Source organism: Engystomops pustulosus, chromosome 5, assembly GCF_040894005.1.
Source record: "Engystomops pustulosus chromosome 5, aEngPut4.maternal, whole genome shotgun sequence".
In the NCBI taxonomy this organism is placed as follows: domain Eukaryota; kingdom Metazoa; phylum Chordata; class Amphibia; order Anura; family Leptodactylidae; genus Engystomops; species Engystomops pustulosus.
In genome coordinates, this window is record NC_092415.1 from 108,408,411 (window position 1) to 108,433,376 (window position 24,966).

The 24,966-nt window shown below is 42.7% G+C and overlaps 1 protein-coding gene across 12 annotated transcripts in view; it reads right to left on the reverse strand.

Moving 5' to 3' along the window:
* Window positions 1-24,966, reverse strand: part of LOC140133136 (uncharacterized) — a 254,866-nt gene that overhangs the window by 171,414 nt on the left and 58,486 nt on the right. For 9 of the 12 annotated variants that reach the window (XM_072152850.1, XM_072152851.1, XM_072152849.1 and 6 more), the window contains 3 exons: window positions 21,357-21,467; window positions 16,527-16,566; window positions 11,458-11,553 (listed from right to left, as the gene is read on the reverse strand). The exons of 1 other annotated variant lie outside the window; for it this stretch is intronic. In XM_072152850.1, the coding sequence (XP_072008951.1) occupies window positions 11,458-11,553; window positions 16,527-16,566; window positions 21,357-21,467 (247 nt within the window). The remainder of the gene's footprint in view (window positions 1-11,457; window positions 11,554-16,526; window positions 16,567-21,356; window positions 21,468-24,966) is intronic. 2 more of the 12 variants (XM_072152852.1, XM_072152858.1) reach the window with 2 other exon arrangements.

The window sequence follows — 24,966 nt, forward strand, 5'->3', positions numbered from 1 at the left end:
TGATGCCAAGCACCAGTGTCCAGTGGTGTGATTCTTACTTAATCATGACAGATTGATCTCCAGAACTGTCCTCATCAACACCCACACCTGTGTTAATGGAGCAATCACTGAAGCAATGTTAGCTGCTCCTTTTAAGGCAGACCTGCAATGAAGTTGAAATGTGTTTTGGGGGAAAAAGTTCATTTTCTACACAAATATTGACTTAATATTGCTGTTAAGCTGATCACTCTTTATAACATTCTGGAGTATATGCAAATTGCCATTATAAAACCTGATGCAGTAGCCTTTGTAAAAATTTAAATTTGTATCATTCTCAAAACGTATGGCCATAACTGTAGTGCAACCATGGGACATGAACTAGCACCTGATTGTTTGTTCATGATGATACCCTGCAATACTGATGCATTGCAGGATATTAGCAGTGTCAGCCTATGCACATGCCTAGACTGAGACTTTGCCTTTAATTTGACGCCATACACACCATCCTTCATGCACTGCCTGCAGGCAGCCCTGTGGTCCTGACCGGACCTTGGTGGCTGACAGGGGAGCAATCGGCACCCCCCGCGGGGGGGGGGGGTATCGTGAGGAAAGACCCCCCCCCCCAAAGGCAGAGCAAATGCCACATTTGCTCTGACCGTGGCATTTAACAGGTTAAACACCGCAGGTGTTACACTGGGGTGTCGGCTGTTAGCTACAGCCGGAACCCTGTGTATCACATGATTCTGATTCGGCTCAGATCTCGAGCTGCATCGGCATCAGCTGAGTGCCAAGGGGTTAACAGTTAATATCTCTGGTTCCCTAACACCTAGAAACACTATCATAGATAGTGAAAGATAAGATTCTCATTTTTCACAGGTTCTAAGTGCCAGGGATTCAAAGTTATAGATCTCCGAAGTGTGCCCACGCCCCTTCAGCTTCTAAGCTGGCAGGCTGCAGGGAGAAGCTTGCAGAAGTCCACCATGACGGCCCCCTGGAGGTTGCTTCTCCTTCCTCGGTAGGGACAGGAAATTGAGAGTATTAAAGGCCCCACCCTCAACCTCCCACCAGTGTTTATCAAATAACCTGTATAGGATCCAACTCAAATTTATTCAGTACGTTAATTTCACATACATAGATAAAACATAAAATTCCTTATACAAGAGGGAGGGAAAAAAATAGGGCCGTCATGGTGGACTTATGGAAACTGAATTACCGGTGAGGACCAATTCCTTTTTTCCATATCATCCCCCATGACGGCCCCCTGGAGACCAATTATGCCCAGTCAGGGAGCGACCACAGCCTTAAGTACTTTCCGGCCGAAGGCCAGATCTCTGGAAGTTAGAACGTTAAGTCTACAGTGTTTTACAAAAGTAGTATTCGAGCTCCATGTGGCACATTTACAAATCTCTTCAATAGAGGCTCCCCCTCGCTCTGCCCAAGATGTAGACATAGCCCTGGTAGAATGGGCTTTGACTGAGAGTGGTAGGGGAACACCTTTGACCTTGTAGCATTCCTTGATGGCCTCAGTAATCCATCGTCCAATCATGGTTTTTGAAGCCTTCTTGCCTTTATGTTTTCCTGAAAATTGAATGAACAGATTTAAATCCTTCCTCCAAGGACCAGATGCTTCAAGATAATTAAGCACCGTAGCCTTACATCCAACAGATGCCATTTCTCCTCCGTAGGACTTCTTGGATGCTGGCAAAACGATGGTAAGACAATCTCCAGATTCATGTGGAAATTAGAGACAACCTTAGGAAGGAAATTTCTGTCGAGCTTAAGCGTAATCCTATCCTCAGAGATAGACAAATAGGGCTCACAGATAGACAAGGCTTGCAACTCACTTAAAGGGGTATTCCAGGAATCAGCATAATTCATATACAAATGGGTACTCAAAATATAAGCTAATGTGTAATTAGTTGTTATTAAAAATTTTGTTCCGCTTAGCAGAAAATGCTGGTCACATACACTATGATGGAGAATTAAAATGCTACCGGCCCTTTAATCAGTCCGTAGATTTCCTCCACGCGGTCCGTTGCAGAGCATACACAGGACAGAAGATGGTCGCTGGTCACATGTCCACATCACATGTCCTGCACCTGCCTGGGCACGTCATGTGATCACCACTATGTTTGGCTGTAGTCAGTTGGTTGCAGTGCATCCAGTATGGTCAGTGTTGTGGTGATGGCAGTTGCACATTATTAGTATGGTAACAGAGCAAGAAAACCTGTTAGATCATCACTGGGAGCAGAGCATAAGAGGGAGGAGGAGGAGTTACTGAGAACTAAAGGATCATGGAACTTGTAGTTTACAGTGGCGGCCATCTTAATGATAACTCCACCTACTTTAGAGAGGCCATAAATTTTGTAAATCAGAAAATCCAACTATTGAAGCTCCATTTTGTGACTAATGACATTGAGTATTGTTGTACTCATTTATTTATATCATCATGGGTTTTTGTGTCAGACGTTCATATTCCCGGAATACCCCTTTAACCTTCTAGCCGATGTGATGGCTATAAGGAAGGCAGTCAAGAGACGCATGTTGTTAGAGTCATTTGGTTCAAAGCGGTTCTCAGTTAGGGCGTCTAAGACTAAACATAAATCCCACTGAGGGGATGACTCTTTAACAGTAGGACGTAAGCGTGTACAGGCCTGGAAAAATCTTTTAACCCACCTGTGTTCTGCTAGTGCGGTGTCATAGAATGCACTCAGGGCCGAGACCTGGACTTTCAAGGTGCTAGGTCATAGCCCCTTTTCAAAACAGTCCAGTAAAAAATCAAGGATTTGACATATATTAGGAGAATCCTGATTAGGCACATCCTTAGACCAGGAACAAAACTTTTTCCATATTTTAAGATATATGGCATGAATTACTGGTTTCCTACTATTTTTTAAGGTTTTAATTACCTTATATGATAGTCCCTTAGTTTTCAAGAAGGCGCTTTCAGGATCCAGGCTGCCAATATTAGAAACCCTGGGTTCTGATGCAGGACTGGTCCCTGATGCAGAAGGTCTGGCCTCTCGGGAAGAATGAATGGAAGGTCTACTGCTAACTTCTGTAGGATTGGGAACCAACTCTTCTTCGGCCAGAAAGGTGCGACCAGGATAAGACTGGCTGGACTGATCAATAGCTTCTGCAGCACCTTGCTTACCAACGGAATTGGAGGAAAGGCATATACCAGATCTTGGCTCCAGACCTGTGAGAATGCATCCAGCCCCCAAGGAGCCTCTTTTGGATTTAGTGAGTAGAACCTCTCTACCTTGCAGTTCTTCCTTGTGGCAAACAGATCGATGGCTGGTAACCCCCATCTTGAAATGATCTCCCGAAATGATTTTGGTCCCACTGTGAAAGGATCCAGGATTGTAAGGCCCTTGAGTGGTTTTGGCACCAGGCCACACTCTGGATACATGATGTCATGGTCCCCAGCAGACTCATCGCTGTCCGAACTGACATTGACTTCCTCTTCTGGAAACTTCTGATCTTCCCAAGAAGCTTGTCCGCTTTCTCCTGTGGAAGATAGGAGGTTTGTGTTACAGAGTTCAAAGATACCCCTAAAAATTCCTTTATGTGATTTGGGGTCAAGTCTGATTTTTCTAGATTTACAATCCATCCCAGGGATTGTAATATCTCTATTGTTGTCTTCTTCTGACACTCGATGTGACTTACCGAGTCTCCAATCAACAGGAAGTCGTCTAGGTAAGGTACCACGAAGATCTCTTCTGTTCGAAGATATTTCACTACCTATGCCATAACCTTGGTGAAGATCCGAGGGGCTGAAGAGAGACCAAAGGGTAATGCGGTAAACTGAAAATGAAACTCCTCCCCAGAGGGTGACAATACTGTAAACCGTAAGTATCTCTGTGACTCTGGGCGAATGGGTACATGGTAGTATGCATCCTTGAGGTCCAAGGTGCATAAAACTGCATTGTGAGATATTAAAGGGGTGGTAGATTTCACAGACTCCATTTTGAATTTGGCATATGCTACCCATTTGTTCAGAAATTTCAGGTTAGTGATTAATCTGAAAGTTCCATTTGGCTTTTTTATTAAGAATAAGGGAGAATAGTGACCAGATCCTTTCTCTTCTGGGAGGACTGACTGATTACGTTCAGCTTCAGCAGACCGGAAACTTCTTCCCAAAGGAGACTTAGTTTGTCTGAAGATTGCCTGGATAGAACAAAATCGGTGAGGGGTGGTGACACAAACTCTATAAAATAACCATCCTTGATTGTTGAGAGCACCCACCTGTTCGAAGTTATGTTCTCCCATTGGGGGTGAAAATTTTTCAATCTTCCCCCCACTCTGGCGTCATTGCCGTTTCTCTTGCTTATTTGTGGAACTGAAGAGAAACTGTTTGCTCCTTCCTCCTCTGGATGTATTCCCGACTCCTTGCCTTCATGTCTGTCGACCCTTACATTTTTGCTGTTCTCTGGTTGAGCAAAAGCCATGAAAAAACTGTTTCTTTGTCTGTTGCTTCGCTTCCAGAAACCCTTTCTTACTGTCAGCTGCTTTATCCAGGATATCATCTAGCTCTGTGCCAAACAGAAACTCCCCAGAAAAAGGAAGGCTACACAACTTAGCCTTAGAACGCACATCTCCCGACCACCGTTTAAGCCAAAGTGCTCTTCTGGTTGCATTTGACAATGCGGCTTCCCTTGCAGAAAAAAGAATAGTCTCCGCCGATGCATCTGCTGCTGCAGACTTCAGTAGCGGGATGGAATCTAGAATCTCTTCTCTAGACGTACCTTCTCTGAGGTGGTCTTCAAGCTGTCTTAACCAAAAGAGAAGAGTACGAGAAACTGAGGTAGTTGCAACATTAGTTTTAAGAGTTGTCATAGAGGCCTCCCATGCTTTCTTAAGCAGAGTCTGACTTCCGATCCATAGCATCCTTTAACTGAGTAGAATCCTCAAAAGGTAAATCCGTTTTTTTTTTACTACTTTGGAAATGGGAACATCAACCTTGGGCACATTATCCCAAATCCTTGTCTCCTCTGGGTCAAACAATAAACGTTCTTAAACTCTTCGGGAATTGTTAGACGTTTTTCTGGGTCTTTCCATTCATCCAAAACAAGATATTTTAAATTTTTATATGAAACCTGGGAGCAAGGTGGAGGATGCACACAATGCAAACTCCCTCCGGAGTAGTAGGAGAGAGATAGAAAAGGGAACAAAAAGACAAGAGCGCTCTCCTAGTGCATTATCCACGATAATCAGAAGTATATAGAAAAAAAGTTTGTCCGAATGGACTCTCACCTATTTGGTGATCAGTGACAGCATATAGTATTTAATGGTCCAGTGTATCCGGCTGCTCAGTCTGGATTGTAGCCCGTCTTCCGTGTTCCAGGGTCACCGGGGACGGTATGTGATATGTTCAAAGCATCTGATATTTCCACAGTCGCGTGGAGTTGAGCGCTCAAGGATACTCACGACCTCCGATGTCTTGATTAGTATCAGAAGTATTTATTGAATAAAATCAACTCATATAAAATATACCATTGCAACGCGTTTCGGTCCGGTACTCGGACCTTCTTCAGGCAGTGCCTGAAGAAGGTCCGAGTACCGGACCGAAACGCGTTGCAATGGTATATTTTATATGAGTTGATTTTATTCAATAAATACTTCTGATACTAATCAAGACATCGGAGGTCGTGAGTATCCTTGAGCGCTCAACTCCACGCGACTGTGGAAATATCAGATGCTTTGAACATATTTTAAATTTTTAAGGATTGGAAAAACTAACTTTCTTCCTTCTTAATCCACCAAACAATTTGTCAACCGCTGACCTTTCTTCGATTGTGTCCTCAATATTTAAGGTATCTCTTAATGCTTTAATAAGCCCGTCCATATCTTCATTTGGAAAAAGATATTTAGGTATGGATTTTTGCATGATATCAGACTCCTCAATATCCATTTCATATGAACATTAAGGTTGCTCATCGTCAATATCTACACATACAGGATTTCCTCTGACTTTCTTATGTGGTGGACTTCTAGAAGCTTTAATCTCCTCACGCATAACAGCCCTTAATTCATCCATAAATGAAGATTTCTCTTCTATTAATATCTTGTCCAAACAATCCTTGCATAAGCTCTTTTTATATGACACATCAAGTTTTATATTACACATCTGGCAGCGTTTAGACGGTGCCGTTTTTGGTTTCTCCTTATCACATTCCTTAACTTTCTCCTTGACAAACATGTCCTTCTCCCAATTATAAAAACACAAAAACACAGGAGTGATGCTTAATCAAAAGCCGACTCCCAAACACAGCATATAGTGCCAGCAACATTGGCGTTCAGCCAAACGTCCTACTCACAGAAACCAGGGATATGGAACGATTTTCAGCCTCCTCTGCCATCTTGTTCCCATAGACCTCAGCAGATGCTGCCGGCGTCTGACGTCATCTTCCGCGGCCCGTCCCCTAGGCCGTGACGCGGAGGCCTTTGACGTCAGTTCCGGCAAAACCGGAAGTGACGTTGCGCAATGAAGAAGCGCTATGTGCCGGCTGCCGTGGACCCGCAACAGAGCCATAGAGCCGCCGGCACCTGCCCGATGGCAACCGGAGCCTGAGGACCCCAAGTAGGACTCCCTAAAGAGGCCGGACAAGGGAAGCCCCGGGGGAACAGGCACCCACGTGGGGTACGACATTCCACCTCTTCCCCCCCTCCCCCCCCGGAGGAGAGAGAGGGACATGAAAAACACTGGTGGGAGGTTGAGGGTGGGGCATTTAATACTCTCAATTTCCTGTCCCTACAGAGGAAGGAGAAGCAACCTCCAGGGGGCCGTCATGGGGGACGAAAGAGAAGTTTCTCTCAGCTCACAGATAAAGTAAAAATTGACTTTATCTTTTGCTACATTTTAACCCCTACGGGACTCTTTTGGCCTTAAGGACGTGGCTCCATTTTTCAAGTGGTTATAGCTTTGGAACGCTATGAGATATCCAGGGGATTTTGAGATTGTTTTCTCGTGACACATTGTACTTCAAAGTAGTTAAAAAAATTTGGATGAAATCTTTTGCGTTTAGTTATGAAAAAAAAAACGAAATTTGGCAAAAATTTGGAAATATTCTTTATTTTCAACGTTCTAAATTCTCTACTTTTGATGCAGATAGTCATAGCACCCAAATAAATTCATAAATTACATTTCCCAAATGTCTGCTTTATGTTGGCATGTTTTTTTAAGATTCCACATAATTTACTAGAATGTTATGAAGCTCAGAATTTAGGTACCATTTTTCACATTTTTTATAATATCACCAAAACCCGTATTTAGATGGACCTGCTCAAATTCTTATTGACACCGAGAGGTCTAAATAATAGTGAGACTCATAAATTACCCCATTATGGAAACTACACCTCTCAACGTATGAAAAACCACTTTTAAGAAGTTTGTTAACCCTTTAGATGTTTTATAGGGGTTAAAACAAAATGGAGGTGCAGTCTGCAAATTGTAATATTTTTTCACAATACACTCATTTTGGGTGGAAAATTAAACATTTACAATGGATTAAAAGAAAAAAGGCTCCACAAAGTTTGTTACCCAATCTCTCCCGAGTACACGGATACTCTATATGTGGTGGTGACCTGCTGTATGAAACAAGACAACCAGCAAAGCTCAATCACTGTTGCTATAGGGAAAAGGGGTAACGGGTATAACTGCACAGTGATGCTATACCTCACCACAAAACATAAATCATGTCAGAAAGCATAGGTGAACAAATATACATATAAAACATAACTTTTACTTAAATAAGACTAAAATATGGTGTCAGCATGTGCACCATAAGGTAAGTCTACAAAACATGAATTGGCCTTCAGACAACACCATATAGTGGGACCGTTTCACAGCAGTCTTTAGAAACAGTCTACCAGATATTGGGGTGTCCAAAACGAAGGGTCAGCAGGGCTGTGAATCTGACCGATACTGATATATCAAGAGAATAAAACAGGAGTTCTCACCCAGTCAGTGATCTCAGGTGTGGGATACAGCATCCGTAGGTTATTCGGTCCTTGGGCTGAAATCATTCATCCAGATGCCAGGAGGGAACTATAAGGCTGCTCTATATTGCCCTATCAGATGCCCTGCTCTATATTGCCCTATAAGGCTGCTCTATATTGCCCGCTCTGAAAGCGGCTATAGCCAAACACTGGGACACACTGCTGATGGATCCCGATATTCGGGACTCACTAAGTGATAAACCCACCATTACATATAGGAGAGGCCGATCCCTTAGGGATCGTTTAGTTCACAGCCACTTTAGACCCCCCCTCTACAACTACTTGGCTTAACAACAAGGGAGCATGGGGAAATTTTAAATGTGGAGGCTGTGTGGCATGTTCATCTATGCTATCTACCAAAGAATTCACCTCTAGGGTCACTGGCGAAACGTTCACCATTAGATCCTTTATTAATTGTAAATCTGAAGGGGTCGTTTATAGGGCTGTTTGTGAATGTGGCCTCGAATATGTAGGCAAGACCATACAACAGTTCCGTAGGAGAATCGGGGCCCATATAGGTGACATAGTCAACCATAGAGATACCCCAGTGGCACGCCACATCAATCTAGAGCATAATGGACGTGCAAAAGCCATAAAATTTCATGGCATAACAAGGGTACCTCTTAGTCCAAGAGGAGGAAATTGGGACAAAATGGTTCTCCAATGTGAGACAAAATGGATTTTCCGTCTTCAGACAGTGTCCCCTGGGGGCTTCAATGAGTCCCTAAGCTTTGCCTCATTTCTTGAACCCTAATTATGTGAGCATAGTGTCATCTTTGGTGCAGTTTTCGTATTTACTTGTTAACATTCCTGATTAAATATTTGTTATCTTTTACGCTGGTATCATCTAGTTGTACCGTAACGGCACCATCTATTCTTTATTATAGTGCCGTCCTATGGCATGATAGCCATATCCATTTTTCATTCATTCATTTTTTCATCTTGTTGTGTACCATTAGTGCACAATATTGCTATCGCTTTTTTTTTACGGGGTTCACTTTGCGCTTCTAATAATGATTCTGTTTTATTATGCAGATTGTTACGGACGCAGGGATACCAAATATGTTGGGGTTTTTTGTATTTTATTCAATCGTACTGAATAAAAACTAATTTGGAGAAAATCTTGTTCATTTTAGCATCACCATGTTTTCATATGCATAACTTTTTTATTTTTCGGCTGACAAATCTGGTTAAGGGCTTATTTTTTGCGAGAAGGATTGTTCTTTTTAGTGGTCTTTTTTTAGAGTGCATAACATTTTTTAAATCACTTTTTAGAGCATTTTTTTATAGGGTATTAATTAAAAATTATCTTTTTTCGGAACGTTTTTGCGTTTTTTTTCCCCCTCCGGCGATAACCGTGCGGATCCAGTAACCATTCTGTTTTATTATACAGATTGTTACGGACGCGGCAATACCAAATATGCGGGGGTGTTTTGTGTTTTTTATACTTTATTAAGTGTTTTTATTGGAAAGTGACATTTTAGTGACAAATACCCATACTTATGGGTATTTATTTTTTATTTATTTATTATAATGTGTAGTGTTAAGGTGTTTTTCACTTTTTTTTTTTTTTTTTTACTTATCCATACTTGAACCACCCATGCTCTGATCGCTGGTTCAAGTTCAATAAACTGCTCTTCAATACTATTTTATTGTAGAGCAGTGTAATCTGTCTGGCATGCTCGCACATGCTCAGACAGTTTGCACTCAGACCCGGAAGGGTCTGACTGCCAGGGAGACCGGGCAGCTCCGGGGCACATGCCAGTCCTCGGAGCTGCCTAGAAGTGGATCGGATCCCCTGGTACGCGGCGCGGGGATCCGATCCATAGCGCAAACACCCTTACACGCCTCGGTCATGCTTGATCGCTGCGTGTAAGGGGTTAACAAGCGCGATCGGAGTAGGCTCCAATCGCAGGTGTTAGCGCAGGCTGTCAGCTGTTAAAAAAGACAGTTGACAGACGCTGCTTCTGGTGCCGGCTCCATTCGTGAAGCAGGATGTTATAGCACATCCCTGTGCGCTTAGCATGTAGCCCCGGGGACGTACTATAATGTCCTGGTGCGCCTAGTGGTTAATAAGGGATAATGTTATCTGTTCATATTATAGACCCTCTCCTAACCCAGAACAATCTCAAAGCATTCTTGCTTAGGTTAAGGCAGTGATGGCAAACCTTTTAGAGCCTGAGTGCCCAAACTTCAACCAAAAGCCACTTATTTATAGCAAAGTGCCAGCACAGCAATTTAAGCAGTAATGTATTTCTCCTTGTTCATTGACAACTTTCAATCTTTCAGCCTCCTAAAGACACCAACGCAGTTGAAAAGAGGAGGGCAAATTCGCCTATCACTGTAGGAAGAATCTAGGCAGATTCTTTGAGTTCTGTCAGGTGAACTTCATGCTGGGTTGATGGCCTGGGTGCCCACAGAGAGGGCTCCGAGTGCCGCCTCTGGCATCAATGCCATAGGTTCACCACCACTGGGTTAGGGGATTCTTTATATTCTTATCTGTTTAATCACTCTATTTAGCAGGTTTTGATGGTCTTAAAATTTGTAGCTGAAAAGCAGTGTTTTGGTTATTTCAGATTTAATGATTATATGTTGATTTATTCATTTGATCATATGACTAAACGGTATCTATGAATTCTACACATGTTCATCTATTACATTTAGGAGCTGTGATGCTAATTATTTTCCGTTTGGAGCACATTTTTTGATATCAAAGTCAATTTTTATGCATTTACCTTTACAAAATGCATTACATTGCGTGAAGGTGCCCAAGTCCATAAACTCCTTAACGCAATTTTGAAAATGGTGCAAGAAAATATAAGGTCTGTTGGGATTTTGTTAAAGTCTTTATACTGTAATTTCTGTTTTATTTTTACATGTCCAAATTGTAAAAATTGCTCTGGAAATTTTCTAGAAATGCCTGGTAGGGCAAGGATTAATCTATGGATCTGCTTTACAAGGTAGCTAAATGAGGCATGGTTTACCTAATCCCCTTCAGTGGCACCTCGATGGCAATAAAAGTCTCCACATGCCTACAAGGTAGTCTCCGTAATGAGAACTCTTACTTCCTGACCCTAGTCAAAAGCCTCTTTCTTAACCAAACCAGTTCCCTACGCTGTACTGAAGAGACCCAATTAGGGTGAAACATTGCTGTCTACAGTTGGGAGTCTGTTCCTTCTGGAATAGATATACCGGTTTGGTTTTAATGCTGCATCATTTCATTAGGCTTCCTCAAGGTCATGCTTGATGTCAAGGGAGCAGACTTACAAGATAGCTTAAAGAGGTGTGGTTTTCCTTATCCCATCCTGGAAAACCTATTTGCATATATTCCACCTCACTAGTGGTTAATAATAGGTTTGAGGAAATATGAATTAGGGTTGTAAACAGAATGAAAAAAAAGCCTACAAAAACAAATTAAAATACAACTCACATCTTGACATATAATTATATTATAAAGCAATAAAAATGAGTTATTACCCTTTCTAGATCCTGGTTGCAAAGTAAAGCTTTTTGAATCAACAACTTCAATGGAGGAACTTGCTTGTGCTGCATGAATTGTACTGCTAAAAGATTCTGAAAAACAAATAACAGTCAAATTGTTGTTGTGCATATACACACACATCAAAATAATTAAAGGAAACCTACCACTTGAAGTGGCAGGTTTCCGATGGCAATACCGAGCACCAGCTCAGGGTGAGCTGGTGCCGGAGCCTATTTTAGTTAGTGTTTTAAACCGTTTAGAAAAGTTTTTCTATTCCACCCAGCCATATATACATTTTCGTTTAAATCTTTGATAATAGACACAGACTAGCTCCTCAAGTCAGTAAGTGAATTTAAACCAACAGAAGACCAGAAGAGAGGGGAATATAGCCTATGGTTAGAAGATTAACCAAATTATACATCATGTAACAGCCCATAGTAGAAATGTTTTTGTGTTTGCTTTTTTAACCCGTTTTGATCAGCGAACTGGGTGGGTGAGAGCTGCCTTGCAGACCAGGGTCGGATTTAGTAGGTGAGGTGGACAAACTAGGGAAATGACCTGGGTCTCATCTATGTGTTGTAGGTGCTCTATGTAGTGTGTGCTTTGTGTGCTGTATATACATATGTACAGTTTGTAAAAGTATTTGCCTCCTTCCTGATTTCTTAATATTTGGGAGGTTTGCCACACTGAAATTTTTTAGGTAACCAAACATAAAAATAATAAACACAAAATTACATTTAATAATAAATAGTCTATATTACTGATGGAAAAAATAAATAAATAAAAACCTACAGGGCCCTGTGTGAAAAAGTTCTTGCCCCCCCTCCCCCATCAAAACAATTGAAGAGGTATTCAGGGCCGGCGCTATGGGTAGGCAAAGTGGGAAAGAATGGATCTTGAATTTTGTATCTAGGTGCTATGGATCCAAAGATATTCAGGTTTAAAGTGAGAATATCAGGTGCCATTTTTATATATAGAAATAGAACCTCATTTCTTTTTTCATATGAAAGAAGAAAGTCTCTAAGGCCCCTTCTCCACTGGCGTTTTTCACGCGCGAGTTCTGCGCGTGCATTTGACGCTCAGAACTCGCATTGCACTCTGTCCCATTGTATTCAATGGGTCTTTCTCCATTAGCGTGGTTTTTAACGCGCGTGCTTGCGTTCGTTTGCACGCGCGTCAAAATCGCAGCATGCTCTATTTTTGCGGGTCACGCGCGTTTTTCACGCCCCATTCAAGTCTATGGAGATGCATCAAGAACGCATTGCACTCGCAATCATTGCAAGTGCAATGCGAGTGCAATGCGAGTGCAATGCGTTTTAAACGTAAGGGTTGCTAGGTGACCAGAATAACATTATTTCCCCTGCTCGCGATCGAGCATTTAATTAAAAAAACACAATGAAGAACAGTGAAGAATAGAATAAAATCATTGTACACAGTGAACACAGTGACCACAGGATCATTTAAGATAAAAACACAGTGCAGAACACAGTGCAGAATAGATTACAGATGTTCGGCACATCTGCTTACTTGTCGGGAGATACGCGCGGAACGGTGCGAACAAAATAGCATGTGAAGAACAATATATATGTGTGAAGAACACATTGCAGATGTATTTAAACATCTGCAATTTGTTCTTCACACACATATATATTGTTCTTCACATGCTATTTTGTTCGCGCCGTTCCGCGCGTATCTCCCGACAAGTAAGCAGATGTGCCGAACATCTGTAATCTATTCTGCACTGTGTTCTGCACTGTGTTTTTATCTTAAATGATCCTGTGTTCACTGTGTTCACTGTGTACAATGTTTTTATTCTATTCTTCACTGTTCTTCACATCTGCTAAATTGTCGGGAGATAATATACGCGCGGAACAGTGAAGAATAGATCGCCGATGTTTGCAAATTATCAGAAGACATTATTTTTCAATTAAATAACACATTTTAATCCCAAACCATGGTCCCTTTGAAATATGCTCGAGTCTCCCATTGAATCGCGCGTCAAAAATGCGCCGAAAACGCAAAAAAAACGCAAATTACTCCAAGGAAAAATGGAACAAAAACGCAGCCAAAACGTCAGTTTTTCACGCATTGCACCCGCACGTGAAACGCAACGCTAGTGTGCAAGAGGCCTAAGTGTCACAGAGCCAGAGATACAGCCCTCTGAATTAAAGCCCCCTCCAGATTTTCAGCCATCAGGCTACAGCGAGTATTTGCTGCACACAGGAGCTGCTGCACCTCACAGAGAATGGAAATATTCACTTTATACTGTATGTTACTACATTTGAGAAGGGATAATATCAACTAATATTCATGTTTTTAACCCTTCTCTATCCAGAACTATCTAAGAACACACTTTCTCTCTTATTGCCTTTTATTTCGTGATCATTTTTTTGTGTGAAAATTGACTGATACGATGAACATTTGATCCTCTTCGCCTAATGTCACTACATATTAACACCGCAACCCAGAACATGTCCATAAAGTTATATGTAACACCAAAAACACACACATTTTCTGGAATAAAGTTTTTATTTCACACCATCCTCCATTACTTACACCTATGTTATGACGTTCTTACGGTCATTCTCATGAAGCGCGGAGGGTTCTGTTAATGTGCAGCTAATACATTGGCGCACATCTAAAAGTGAATTTTATTATCTCATTAGCTTGGTTTATGGATATATAGTTATATATTTGGGTCACCATTGTATAAGGGAGCATATACAATGGTACATCTGTGTGAAGCTCAGTGCAATTTTCTGCAAAAATAGTTTGGTGTCCCCTGTGGGTTTAACGTTCCTTTTGCTGCATATTTTGGTAAATATACACATGTGGGGTATGTATGATCTCACATATATAGTATATTTTCTTTTCTAAGTATTTTGGATTTGTACATATTTTAGAGGAATTTTTTAATGTTAATTGCCAAGTGCATCGCCTGGTTGTCTGCGTTCAAAATTCTATAGGTTTTATGGCGCCTTTACTTTTTATTCTGTTTTATTGTTATATTTTGCAGGTTATGACGGTCTTAAAATTTCTAGCTGAAAAGCAGATATCTAGTTATTACAGTTTGTGATATTATGTGGAATTATTTATGTGAACATACCAATATGGGACATTTGTGAACTCTACACATGTCCATCTATTACATTTAGGAGATGTGAAGGTAAATATTTTCTGTTCGGAGCACATTTTTGCCATCAAAGTCAAATTTTAAGTATTTTTTATAAAATGTTTCAGTTTGAATCAAAATTGCATGAAGGTGCCTATGTCTATGCAATTTTAAAAATGGGGCAAGTATCTGCTTTCAGAAAATATGTGGTTTGTTGGGTTTACTTTGATTCTTTCTGCTGAAATTTCGAGTGAATTTCTAAACGTCAAAATTGTAAAAATTGCTCTGGTCAATAACGCAACAAAATATCCAGAAATGGTGGGCAGTCAAAGGGTTAATACCTCTTGGTTGAATTCCCGGGTTAAGATGCTTATCATCTATCTCCTGTCTATATATCGATCTGTCTAGTTATCTATCTCCTACAATCTGACCATTTATATACCTGGCTTTTTCTCTATTTATTAATCAATCTTCTATCTCTCTTCTATTGTATTTATCTCTCTACTGTATGTATCATCTACTTTATAGTTCTGCATCTAGTAATCTCTATCACCCTTCATATTTATCTTCTATCATAATATTTATAATTAATAATTATTTATATGGCGCACACAGATTACGCAGCGCTGCACAGAGCTTGTCAGATCAGTCCCAGTCCCCATGGCCCTCACAATCTTTTCAACCTACCAGTAATTTTTTGGAGTGCGGGAGAAAACCGGAGGACCCTGAGGAAACCCACGCAAACACAGAGAGAACATACAAACTCTTTGCAGATGTTGACCAGCGCTGCAAGGCTGAAGTGCTAACCACTGAGCCACCATGCAGCCCATCATTCTCCCTATCATCTATCTCCTATAAAATTCTCACCTATTGCAGTTTGTTTTACCATACTAAATGGAGCCTCTTACTGACTGTGACTGGTCATAAAATAGTTTTATTTTGGGGCCCCACTTTTAGTTTTGCCAAGGGCCCCACTTTGCCTAGAACCGGCCCTGGGGGTATTCCCACTTTGGAAAATTAATGTTATTGTTTGTAAAAGTAATAACATTTTCCAATATATATTTTCTGTATCAATACTTAACAGTTTTCTAGATCTCTACTTGCCGTCATTCTATAGAAAGCATTATTGTTTATTTCCAGTGGACAGAAATCTGAACATGGTCACACAGGTGCACCTGTGTGACTACCGTCAGATTTGTGTCCACTGGAAATCAACAATGAAGATTCCTGTGAAAGACAGCAAGTAGAGATCTAAAAGAAAAAAAAAACATCAAGAATTGATACAGAATGTATATTGGAAATGTGTATAATTATTCAAACAATATCAATTACTTGCTGAAATGGAAATACCCTGTTCACTGTGTTTTCTCACATCTTTGGGAAGATCACAATAATATGCTTCTATATTATGGGAGATTCAACATTGTGTCCCCTCCTGTTGTAATGGATGTATCATAGTCTAGGTAGATCATTACAAGTATGAGTTACTGCTGTTGAAGGAAGCTTTTGATTAAGTACTTGCCTTATGGGATAATATTCAAACAAGGAAGGTTCAGGTCAGTGTGACTTTTTTCCACCCCTGTGACTCCGTTTGTCACTCAAATACAGTGTTCAGAGTTCTTTTTCGCTGTAATGCTGCATCTCCCAGAATATAGATGGACCATTGTGGTCATGTCTCTGTTCTGCATAAAAAGACTGGTAAAAGCTTGTGACGTAAAACCTCATTACAGGTTCCCTTCATCAGTCCCTATTATACAGACAATTTTTTTACTCTGGCCCCCCACTATAACAAAGCAACCAAATCTTCATGTCATGTGGGTGGTGCCAGAAAGTGATGATTACATGTAAATGGTGGAGGTGAAGATTCCAACAGTGGTGGAAGGAATGAGAGGTGGTATTAATCCATTAGCTTTGCCCATTTGGTAATAAGTTCAAGCATGGAAAACAACTTACGCAAAAGTCTGTTTATTAGTTCTGGATCATTTAACTTTTCCTACAAAAAGCAAAACAGAAATGGTTCATTAAGTGATGCGTTATGTACCCCTAGATTTTATTTGGTTTATGATGATCAAATATTTCAAATGTCTGTATTTGAAAATAGCAACAAATGGTTCCATGTGACGTCAGTTTACATGAATCCTATTGATCATCTATCCACCTTATAAACCGAATTTGTTCACACACGGCTAAATATTTTACTAAAAAAGTGTAACCGTCATTTCAAAAAAAAAACTTTTGATATGTTGTAGGGCAGGTCATTTTAAGCCCTTTTGCAAATTGATTAGTTACCCAAATCTTTACCCTTCTTCTTGCATTCTGCAGCCTTCCCGCTGTCGTTAGTGACTCCTGATATGGCTGTTGCTAGGCACATTCTGTCTTCACTGAGGAGGTGACTACGACACCACCCCCCCTATGTCTCCTTCATAGCTCAGTGCTCCAGCACTCATTCATGTGCTGCCAGGAGCCCTAACTAATGTAGGGACAAAACAACTACACTCATCTCTCCCTCAGCTTTCCCTACACCTGTATGTAAACAAATAATACAACACAGACACAAGATGCAGAACGATCACAGTCCCCCCTCCCCTATCAACTCACACTCCACAACAGGAAATGGCAGGAGAGACTCTCCAAGTCTTCAAGCTGACGATTAGGTACGAGACAGATGGACGATTAGGTACGAGACAGATGGACGATTAGGTACGAGACAGATGGACGATTAGGTACGAGACAGATGGACGATTAGGTACGAGACAGATGGACGATTAGGTACGAGACAGATGGACGATTAGGTACGAGACAGATGGACGATTAGGTACGAGACAGATGGACGATTAGGTACGAGACAGATGGACGATTAGGTACGAGACAGATGGACGATTAGGTACGAGACAGATGGACGATTAGGTACGAGACAGATGGACGATTAGGTACGAGACAGATGGACGATTAGGTACGAGACAGATGGACGATTAGGTACGAGACAGATGGACGAATAGGTACGAGACAGATGGACGATTAGGTACGAGACAGATGAACAGATAGGAGATAGATGAAAAGGTATGAGATAGATGAATAGATATGAGATTGTTGCTGATTGTAGTTTTTTTGAGTGCCGAAAACCGAAATGAACGAGAGGCAAAATACTTTGAGGAATGATTCCCAGGGACACCTGGAGCAGAATTATGAATTTTATTTTTTTATGCTCAGAATGACGGTTACACTTTAAAGGGGTTTACCCACCTAGCAAGTTAGGTCCAATCCACAGAATCTGGCACCACTTGTTTATTGTTGGGGGTCTCGTTCTCTGTCTCGCCTCGTTGCTCCCTGTGAATGGAGCACATGAACGCGTATGTCCATTCTGTTCCATTCATCTCTATGGAGCTGACAGAGATTGGCGATCACAATCTGGGAGAGCCACAATGTGTCTGACGGAGGTACCTCAAACCCCATTAGACCCCCCCCCCCTTCTCATGATCTGTGGGGGTCATTCCGTTGATAGGGCCCAACTTACTGGTAGGAAAACCCCTTTAAAAAGGTATTGGTGATCTCTTCATGGAAGAGATTATAAATACAGTATCCATGGAGGTGTAAAAATGTCAAACAAGTCAGCAGATATAACTGGTGATAATTGGGGTATTTTCTAGGCACAGTGTTAGGTCTGAAAAAGCACACACTGGCACACTGGCCACGATTCTATAACACAAGTCCCAAAATTATCGTTGTGAGCATGAGCCAAACCAGTTTTTTCTACTAAGCGGGGTGGGCGAGCGTCACCCAGTGTCGGAAACTGGGGGGCATGGGCATCCCCCCATTACTCACCTTTGAGGTGCTCTATGCAGCTAGTCTGCTCTCCTCTTTTTTTGTAGCTTTGTGACAGAGCCAACTACATCAACGCCTCATTACATAATAGTGTGCGTGCAAGCCAAGCACACAGAGCTGGCTCTGCGGCCACGGCTGTAAAAGAAAAGGACAGAAGAGGAGCCACTCTGAGCAAAGGAGAGTAATGAGTATTTTTTTTTTATGTCAGTGTGCTTGGGTTACCTGTATACTGGTGTGGGAAAGAGGGGGGGGGGGGGTCATATGGGACGTGTGCTGGGGCTACCTTTCTACAGCATATACTGGGGACGCGTGCTGGGGCTACCCATCTACAGCATATACTGGGGACGCGTGCTGGGGCTACCCATCTACAGCATATACTGGGGACGCGTGCTGGGGCTACCCATCTACAGCATATACTGGGGACGCGTGCTGGGGCTACCCATCTACAGCATATACTGGGGACGTGTGCTGGGGCTACCCATCTACAGCATATACTGGGGACGTGTGCTGCGACTACCCAACTACAGCATATACTGGGGACGTGTGCTGCGGCTACCCATCTACAGCATATACTGGGGACGTGTGCTGCGGCTACCCATCTACAGCATATACTGGGGACGTGTGCTGGGGCTACCCATCTACAGCATATACTGGGGACGTGTGCTGGGGCTACCCATCTACAGCATATACTGGGGACGTGTGCTGGGGCTACCCATCTACAGCATATACTGGGGACGTGTGCTGGGGCTACCCATCTACAGCATATACTGGGGACGTGTGCTGGGGCTACCCATCTACAGCATATACTGGGGACGTGTGCTGGGGCTACCCATCTACAGCATATACTGGGGACGTGTGCTGGGGCTACCCATCTACAGCATATACTGGGGACGTGTGCTGGGGCTACCCATCTACAGCATATACTGGGGACGTGTGCTGGGGCTACCCATCTACAGCATATACTGGGGACGTGTGCTGGGGCTACCCATCTACAGCATATACTGGGGACGTGTGCTGGGGCTACCCATCTACAGCATATACTGGGGACGTGTGCTGGGGCTACCCATCTACAGCATATACTGGGGACGTGTGCTGGGGCTACCCATCTACAGCATATACTGGGGACGTGTGCTGGGGCTACCCATCTACAGCATACACTGGGGACGTGTGCTGGGGCTACCCATCTACAGCATATAATGGGGATGTGTGCTGGGGCTACACATCTACAGCATATACTGGGGACGTGTGCTGGGGCTACCCATCCACAGCATATACTGGGGACGTGTGCTGGGGCTACCCATCCACAGCATATACTGGGGACTTGTGCTGGGGCTACCCATCCACAGCATATACTGGGGACTTGTGCTGGGGCTACCCATCTACAGCATATACTGGGGACGTGTGCTGGGGCTACCCAACTACAGCATATACTGGGGACATGTGCAGGGGCTACCCATCTACAGCATATACTGGGGACGTGTTCTGGGGCTACCTATCTACATACTGGAGGCCTGTGCTAGGGCTACCTACCTACATACTGGAGGTATGTGCTGGGACTACCCATCTATATACTGGGGACGTGTGCAGGGGCTACCCATATACAGCATATACTGGGGACGTGTGCTGGGGCTACCCATATACAGCATATACTGAGGACGTGTTCTGGGGCTACCTATCTACATACTGGAGGCCTGTGCTAGGGCTACCAACCTACATATGGGAGGTATGTCCTGGGACTACCGATCTATATACTGGGGACGTGTGCTACGGCTACCCATATGCAGCATATACTGGGGACGTGTGCTGTGGCTACCCATCTACAGCATATACTGGGGACGTGTGCTGCGGCTACCCATCTACAGCATATACTGGGGGCGAGTGCAGGGGCTACCCATCTACGGCATATACTGGGGACGAGTGCAGGGGCTACCCATCTACGGCATATACTGGGGACGTGTGCAAGGTCTACCCATCTATGGCATTTACTGGGGACGTGTGCAGGGGCTACCCATCTACAGCATATACTGAGGACGTGTTCTGGGGCTACCTATCTACATACTGGAGGCCTGTGCTAGGGCTACCTACCTACATACTGGAGGTATGTGCTGGGACCACCGATCTATATACTGGAGGCGTGTGCTGGGGCTACCTATCTATATACTGAGGACATGTTCTGGGGTTACTTATCTACTTACATATGCATACATATTGGGGTGGCAGTGAGCACTGGGGGGGCACAGGAAATATCTAATAAAGGAAGCATAGTATATAATATAGGGGACACAGTAGAAAGCTAATACAAGGGGCACAGTGTATACAGCTAACAGAGGGGGCCACTATATATATATCTAATGGAGGGGTTCAGGGTATATAGCTAATAGAGGGAGCAATGTCTAAGGTAACAGTGGGATAGTGTGGCATACACTACAATCCATACATAAATGCATGTCTCTAATATTCTTTTCACTTAATTTAGCACGATTATCACTGAATTAAGTCAATCTGAAGGTATCCTTCATGAATGAACCTAAGACAAAGTCAGAAAACTTTTATGCTGGTTAAAGAAAAAAAACATTTGCTTACCTGTGTGATCCCTCCTGGCGTCCCGTGCTGCCTTCTCTTTCCCATCCGTGCCACATGTAAACAAACATGGGAATAGGGACTGAAAGCAGCGTGGCATCTATGCACCTGTTTGTTTACATGAGGACCAGAGAGATAGCAGCACTGGACGCCGAAGGTAAAAAAAATGTTTATTATTTTTAACCAGAACCCCCCAGGCCACCAATAGTTTTTTTGTATGCTACCGGACAACCTCTTTAAGATTGTAAATATATTTAGCATATAAAGGGGCAACTTTAAAAGGTATCAGATAATGCTAAGGAAACATCACCATCTAATACATAGGATACCAAGATCTAAACACAGCTTCCCCAAACATTATGCCAAAATGAATGGACCTACATATTCATGAAGCTCTTTTTCTGCCACTGCAACCCTCTTAAGCACCATGTCACTGATTGTGTGTAATCCTTTAACTTGCAGATATTCAAAGGAGTTTGGATAATTAGCCTTCTATAAAAAAAAAAAAAGAAGTACAAGTTATATAATAATATATACAATAACTATATAATATTTAACAATTATCTTTTCAGCTTAGAAAAAAAATACTTTATCTTTCACACTACTTAAAGCCCATAAAGGGGACCCAATCACCATCTTGCCCCACCACCAGCAACCGCAGGTAGATATGAACTGTCCCTAGAATTCCCTCTCAAGGGAAGTAGTACTCATTCAACTGTGACTCTCTCAAAAAAAAAAAAAAAAAAAAAAAACACCATAGACCGCAAAGTTCAATGAAGGATGAAAAATACACTTAAAGGAAACCTACCACTTGTAGTGGCAGGTTTCCGATAGCAATACCGGGCACCAGCTCAGGGTGAGCTGGTGCCGGAGCTTATTTTAGTTAGTGTTTTAAACCGCGGTATCGCGGTTTAAAACACTTTTTAAACGTTATAGCCGGCGCAGGCAGGTACGCGCTCGGCGCTTACCGTGCACGCGGCTCTCATTCACTTCCTATGTAGCCGCGCGCACGGTAAGCGCCGAGCGCGTACCTGCCTGCGCCGGCTATAACGTTTAAAAAGTGTTTTAAACCGCGATACCGCGGTTTAAAACACTAACTAAAATAAGCTCCGGCACCAGCTCACCCTGAGCTGGTGCCCGGAATTGCTATCGGAAACCTGCCACTACAAGTGGTAGGTTTCCTTTAAGTATCCCTGAGATTCTAACTCAAAGGAGGGAGGTATCATTTGGACAGCGAAAAGCATAAAAACAAAGCAAATTAAAAAGTGCGAATTTTTGCATATAAGAAACCTTTATATAGCTCTATAAAATTGTGGGGAAAAAAAAAGATATTGCTTGTTAAGGAAGGAGTGAAAAATGGAAATGAAAAAAACGGTTAATGAGATAACAAAACCATGGTTCTTGGTACTATAGAAAACAAGATATGGGTGTTTAAAGTGACAATCCCCTTCCAACCAGGTAGTGCAATTTCAGATGCTCCAGAACCATGATCTCAGCATCGGCTTAAAAGGACCAAGCCCTATTTTTCAGATCTGAAACATGTCACTTTATAATGTAGTAACTTTAGATAATCGAAAGTTATTAAAGGACAACTTTCATCAGGTCTCCGTCACTAGTCCTGTCACCTCACAAGGATTCCATCCCAGCCTTCATCTAGTCAGTTCATACACTAATCATCGTAAAATTCTCTTTTCTTTATTATGTAAATGAGGCTGTTCACATGGTCAGAGACAGAGATGCCGCCGCTGTTAACCCTCCCCTCTCCTCATGTATAGTAAAGAATTGCTAGTGTCTGTGCTTTATCTGCTGACCTGCTCTCCCTTCTAATACACATGTGTGAGACACAGACAGCTACACAAGTACCTGACATGTTCTGCTATAACATGGCTGCCTGGAGCTGTTGTATCTCTCCTGTACACACACAGGCTGCAGGGGGCGTGGCCGCCAGCACCAGGAAGCATATGGAGTAGCCATTACACCATTATACAGGCTGTCAGTCAAGCACTGGGGGTGTGGCTGTGCCACCCACTCATTAATAAGCTGGACCTTACATATGGTAAGGTCATTGGACATCTCACAGGCCATTTGCATACAGTTTTAGGACCTCATTGCTTAAGTTTACAGGCATGTAGAGGGACAATAAAGGGATAGTGTCAATGCTTTCTAATGGCAGCTTATGAAAATATATTTAGTTTAGGGGGTTAATTTGCCTGACGGGTTCTCTTAAACATAACTTTAGATAGAACCCATTATGAAATGTCACCAATTTTTAGAATGTGAAATCTCACCAATTTACCTATAAAAAAATAATACCCTAAAATCAGGAAAAAAATGACTCTTCTCATCCATTTTAACATAAGACAAGTGAAGTTTAGTGGTTGCAGAAATAGTGTCAGGTTGTCCGAGTTTTACAAAAACAAAAAAGTGTCGCACAGCATTCCAGGTACAAATGGTGTCGGTTTTCTAGTGTAAACAGATTGATAAATTTCCACCATTTTGCTGGAAGGGGAACAATTCGATACAGTCTGAGGTGCAGAGCACTCTGGAAGAAGTTTTCATCCAGGATATCTTTGTACTTGGCCATATTCATTTTTCCTTCACTTGCAACCAGTTGTCCCATCCCTGCCCCCACTGCATGTTGCCCCCACAGCATGTTTCACTGTTGGGATTGTATTTGGCACGTGATAAGCAATGTCTGCTTTTCTCCACACGTACTGTTTAGAATGAACACCAAAAAGTTTAATCTTCACCTCATCAGACCAGAGAATCTTATTTCTCATAGTCTGGGAGAAATTCATGTGTTTTTTGCAAACTGTATACACCTTTCATATTTCTTGCCCTGTTAAATGTACGCAGTTGAGATTCTGGATGGCAGCTTTTGATTAAATTGTTTTCAGATGCCACGACTTGTTTGCAAAAACTTTTGAGGCACCAGAATACTGAGGTCACCAACAAATGACCAGATTCTGGAAACCAAACCCATCAAAGAAACTGTCAAGGGCTATATTGAGCACTTTAGACAAAAGAAGATTTGGCCTGCAAATTGTTTACACAGGATTCTAAGGAGAAGTTGGAAGCGGGCATGATGACGTGCTGGCTTGAGTGGCACGTATCGGTGGCAGCAGTGCCCAGCAAGTAGACTGTGAAGGAGAGGTGGACTGCAGGTAGATGCAGTTATGGAAACAAAGTAGAGGACTAGAGGTAGCAGGGGCTACTCTTTGACTGTGGGCCGACAAAAGAAGAAAAGCACAAGCAGAGAGCAAGGAGTAGCGGGAGCTGAAGAGGAGGGCTGTGGGGTACAATGAGCGGGGTTCTGCATAGAAAAAGGGCAGACAAAGCTCCATAAAAGATACTGATAATCAAGCAAATTACTAGACGAGACAGATCAGAGATGATGAGATGCCTATTGCACACTGTCAGCTCTCCTAAATCTCTGCTATTCCACAATACACTAGATCTGCAGCGCCTTCCTCACCAGATAAAGAACTTATCTGTCTGTAGCTTTACACTCCTCATGCCGTTGCCGTCAGGAACTCAGTGGGGAAGCAATTTGGTCGGATATTTAGACGATTTCCGATCCGCGCCTCATCGCGCCGGGCATTGTGACGCACACGATCGGATTTTGGCGCATCAGTGCCGGCTTGCACGCGACAAAACTCGGGGGACGTGCTGTAGGACAACCCGATGGATTCGGACAACGCGCAGGATTTAACATTTCAAATTGTGTCGCAAGACACGCGCTTACATGCATCGGGAAGAAGGTGGTGAACTCCAGCGGACCTCGGTGGGGAAATGATGGATGCAGGAACTCTGTCGCATTAGCTACATAAATCGTGCCGGACTTCATCTTCATCGGACCGTCCGGATCGGGGATTGCAACAGGACTTGGTAAGTAAATGTGCCCCAGTGTATGTTTATCAGTGCAAGAGCTCAGTCCTGGATTGCAGGGGCTAGGGTACAGGAAGCAGAGATAGAGAAAAACTCAGTTCCA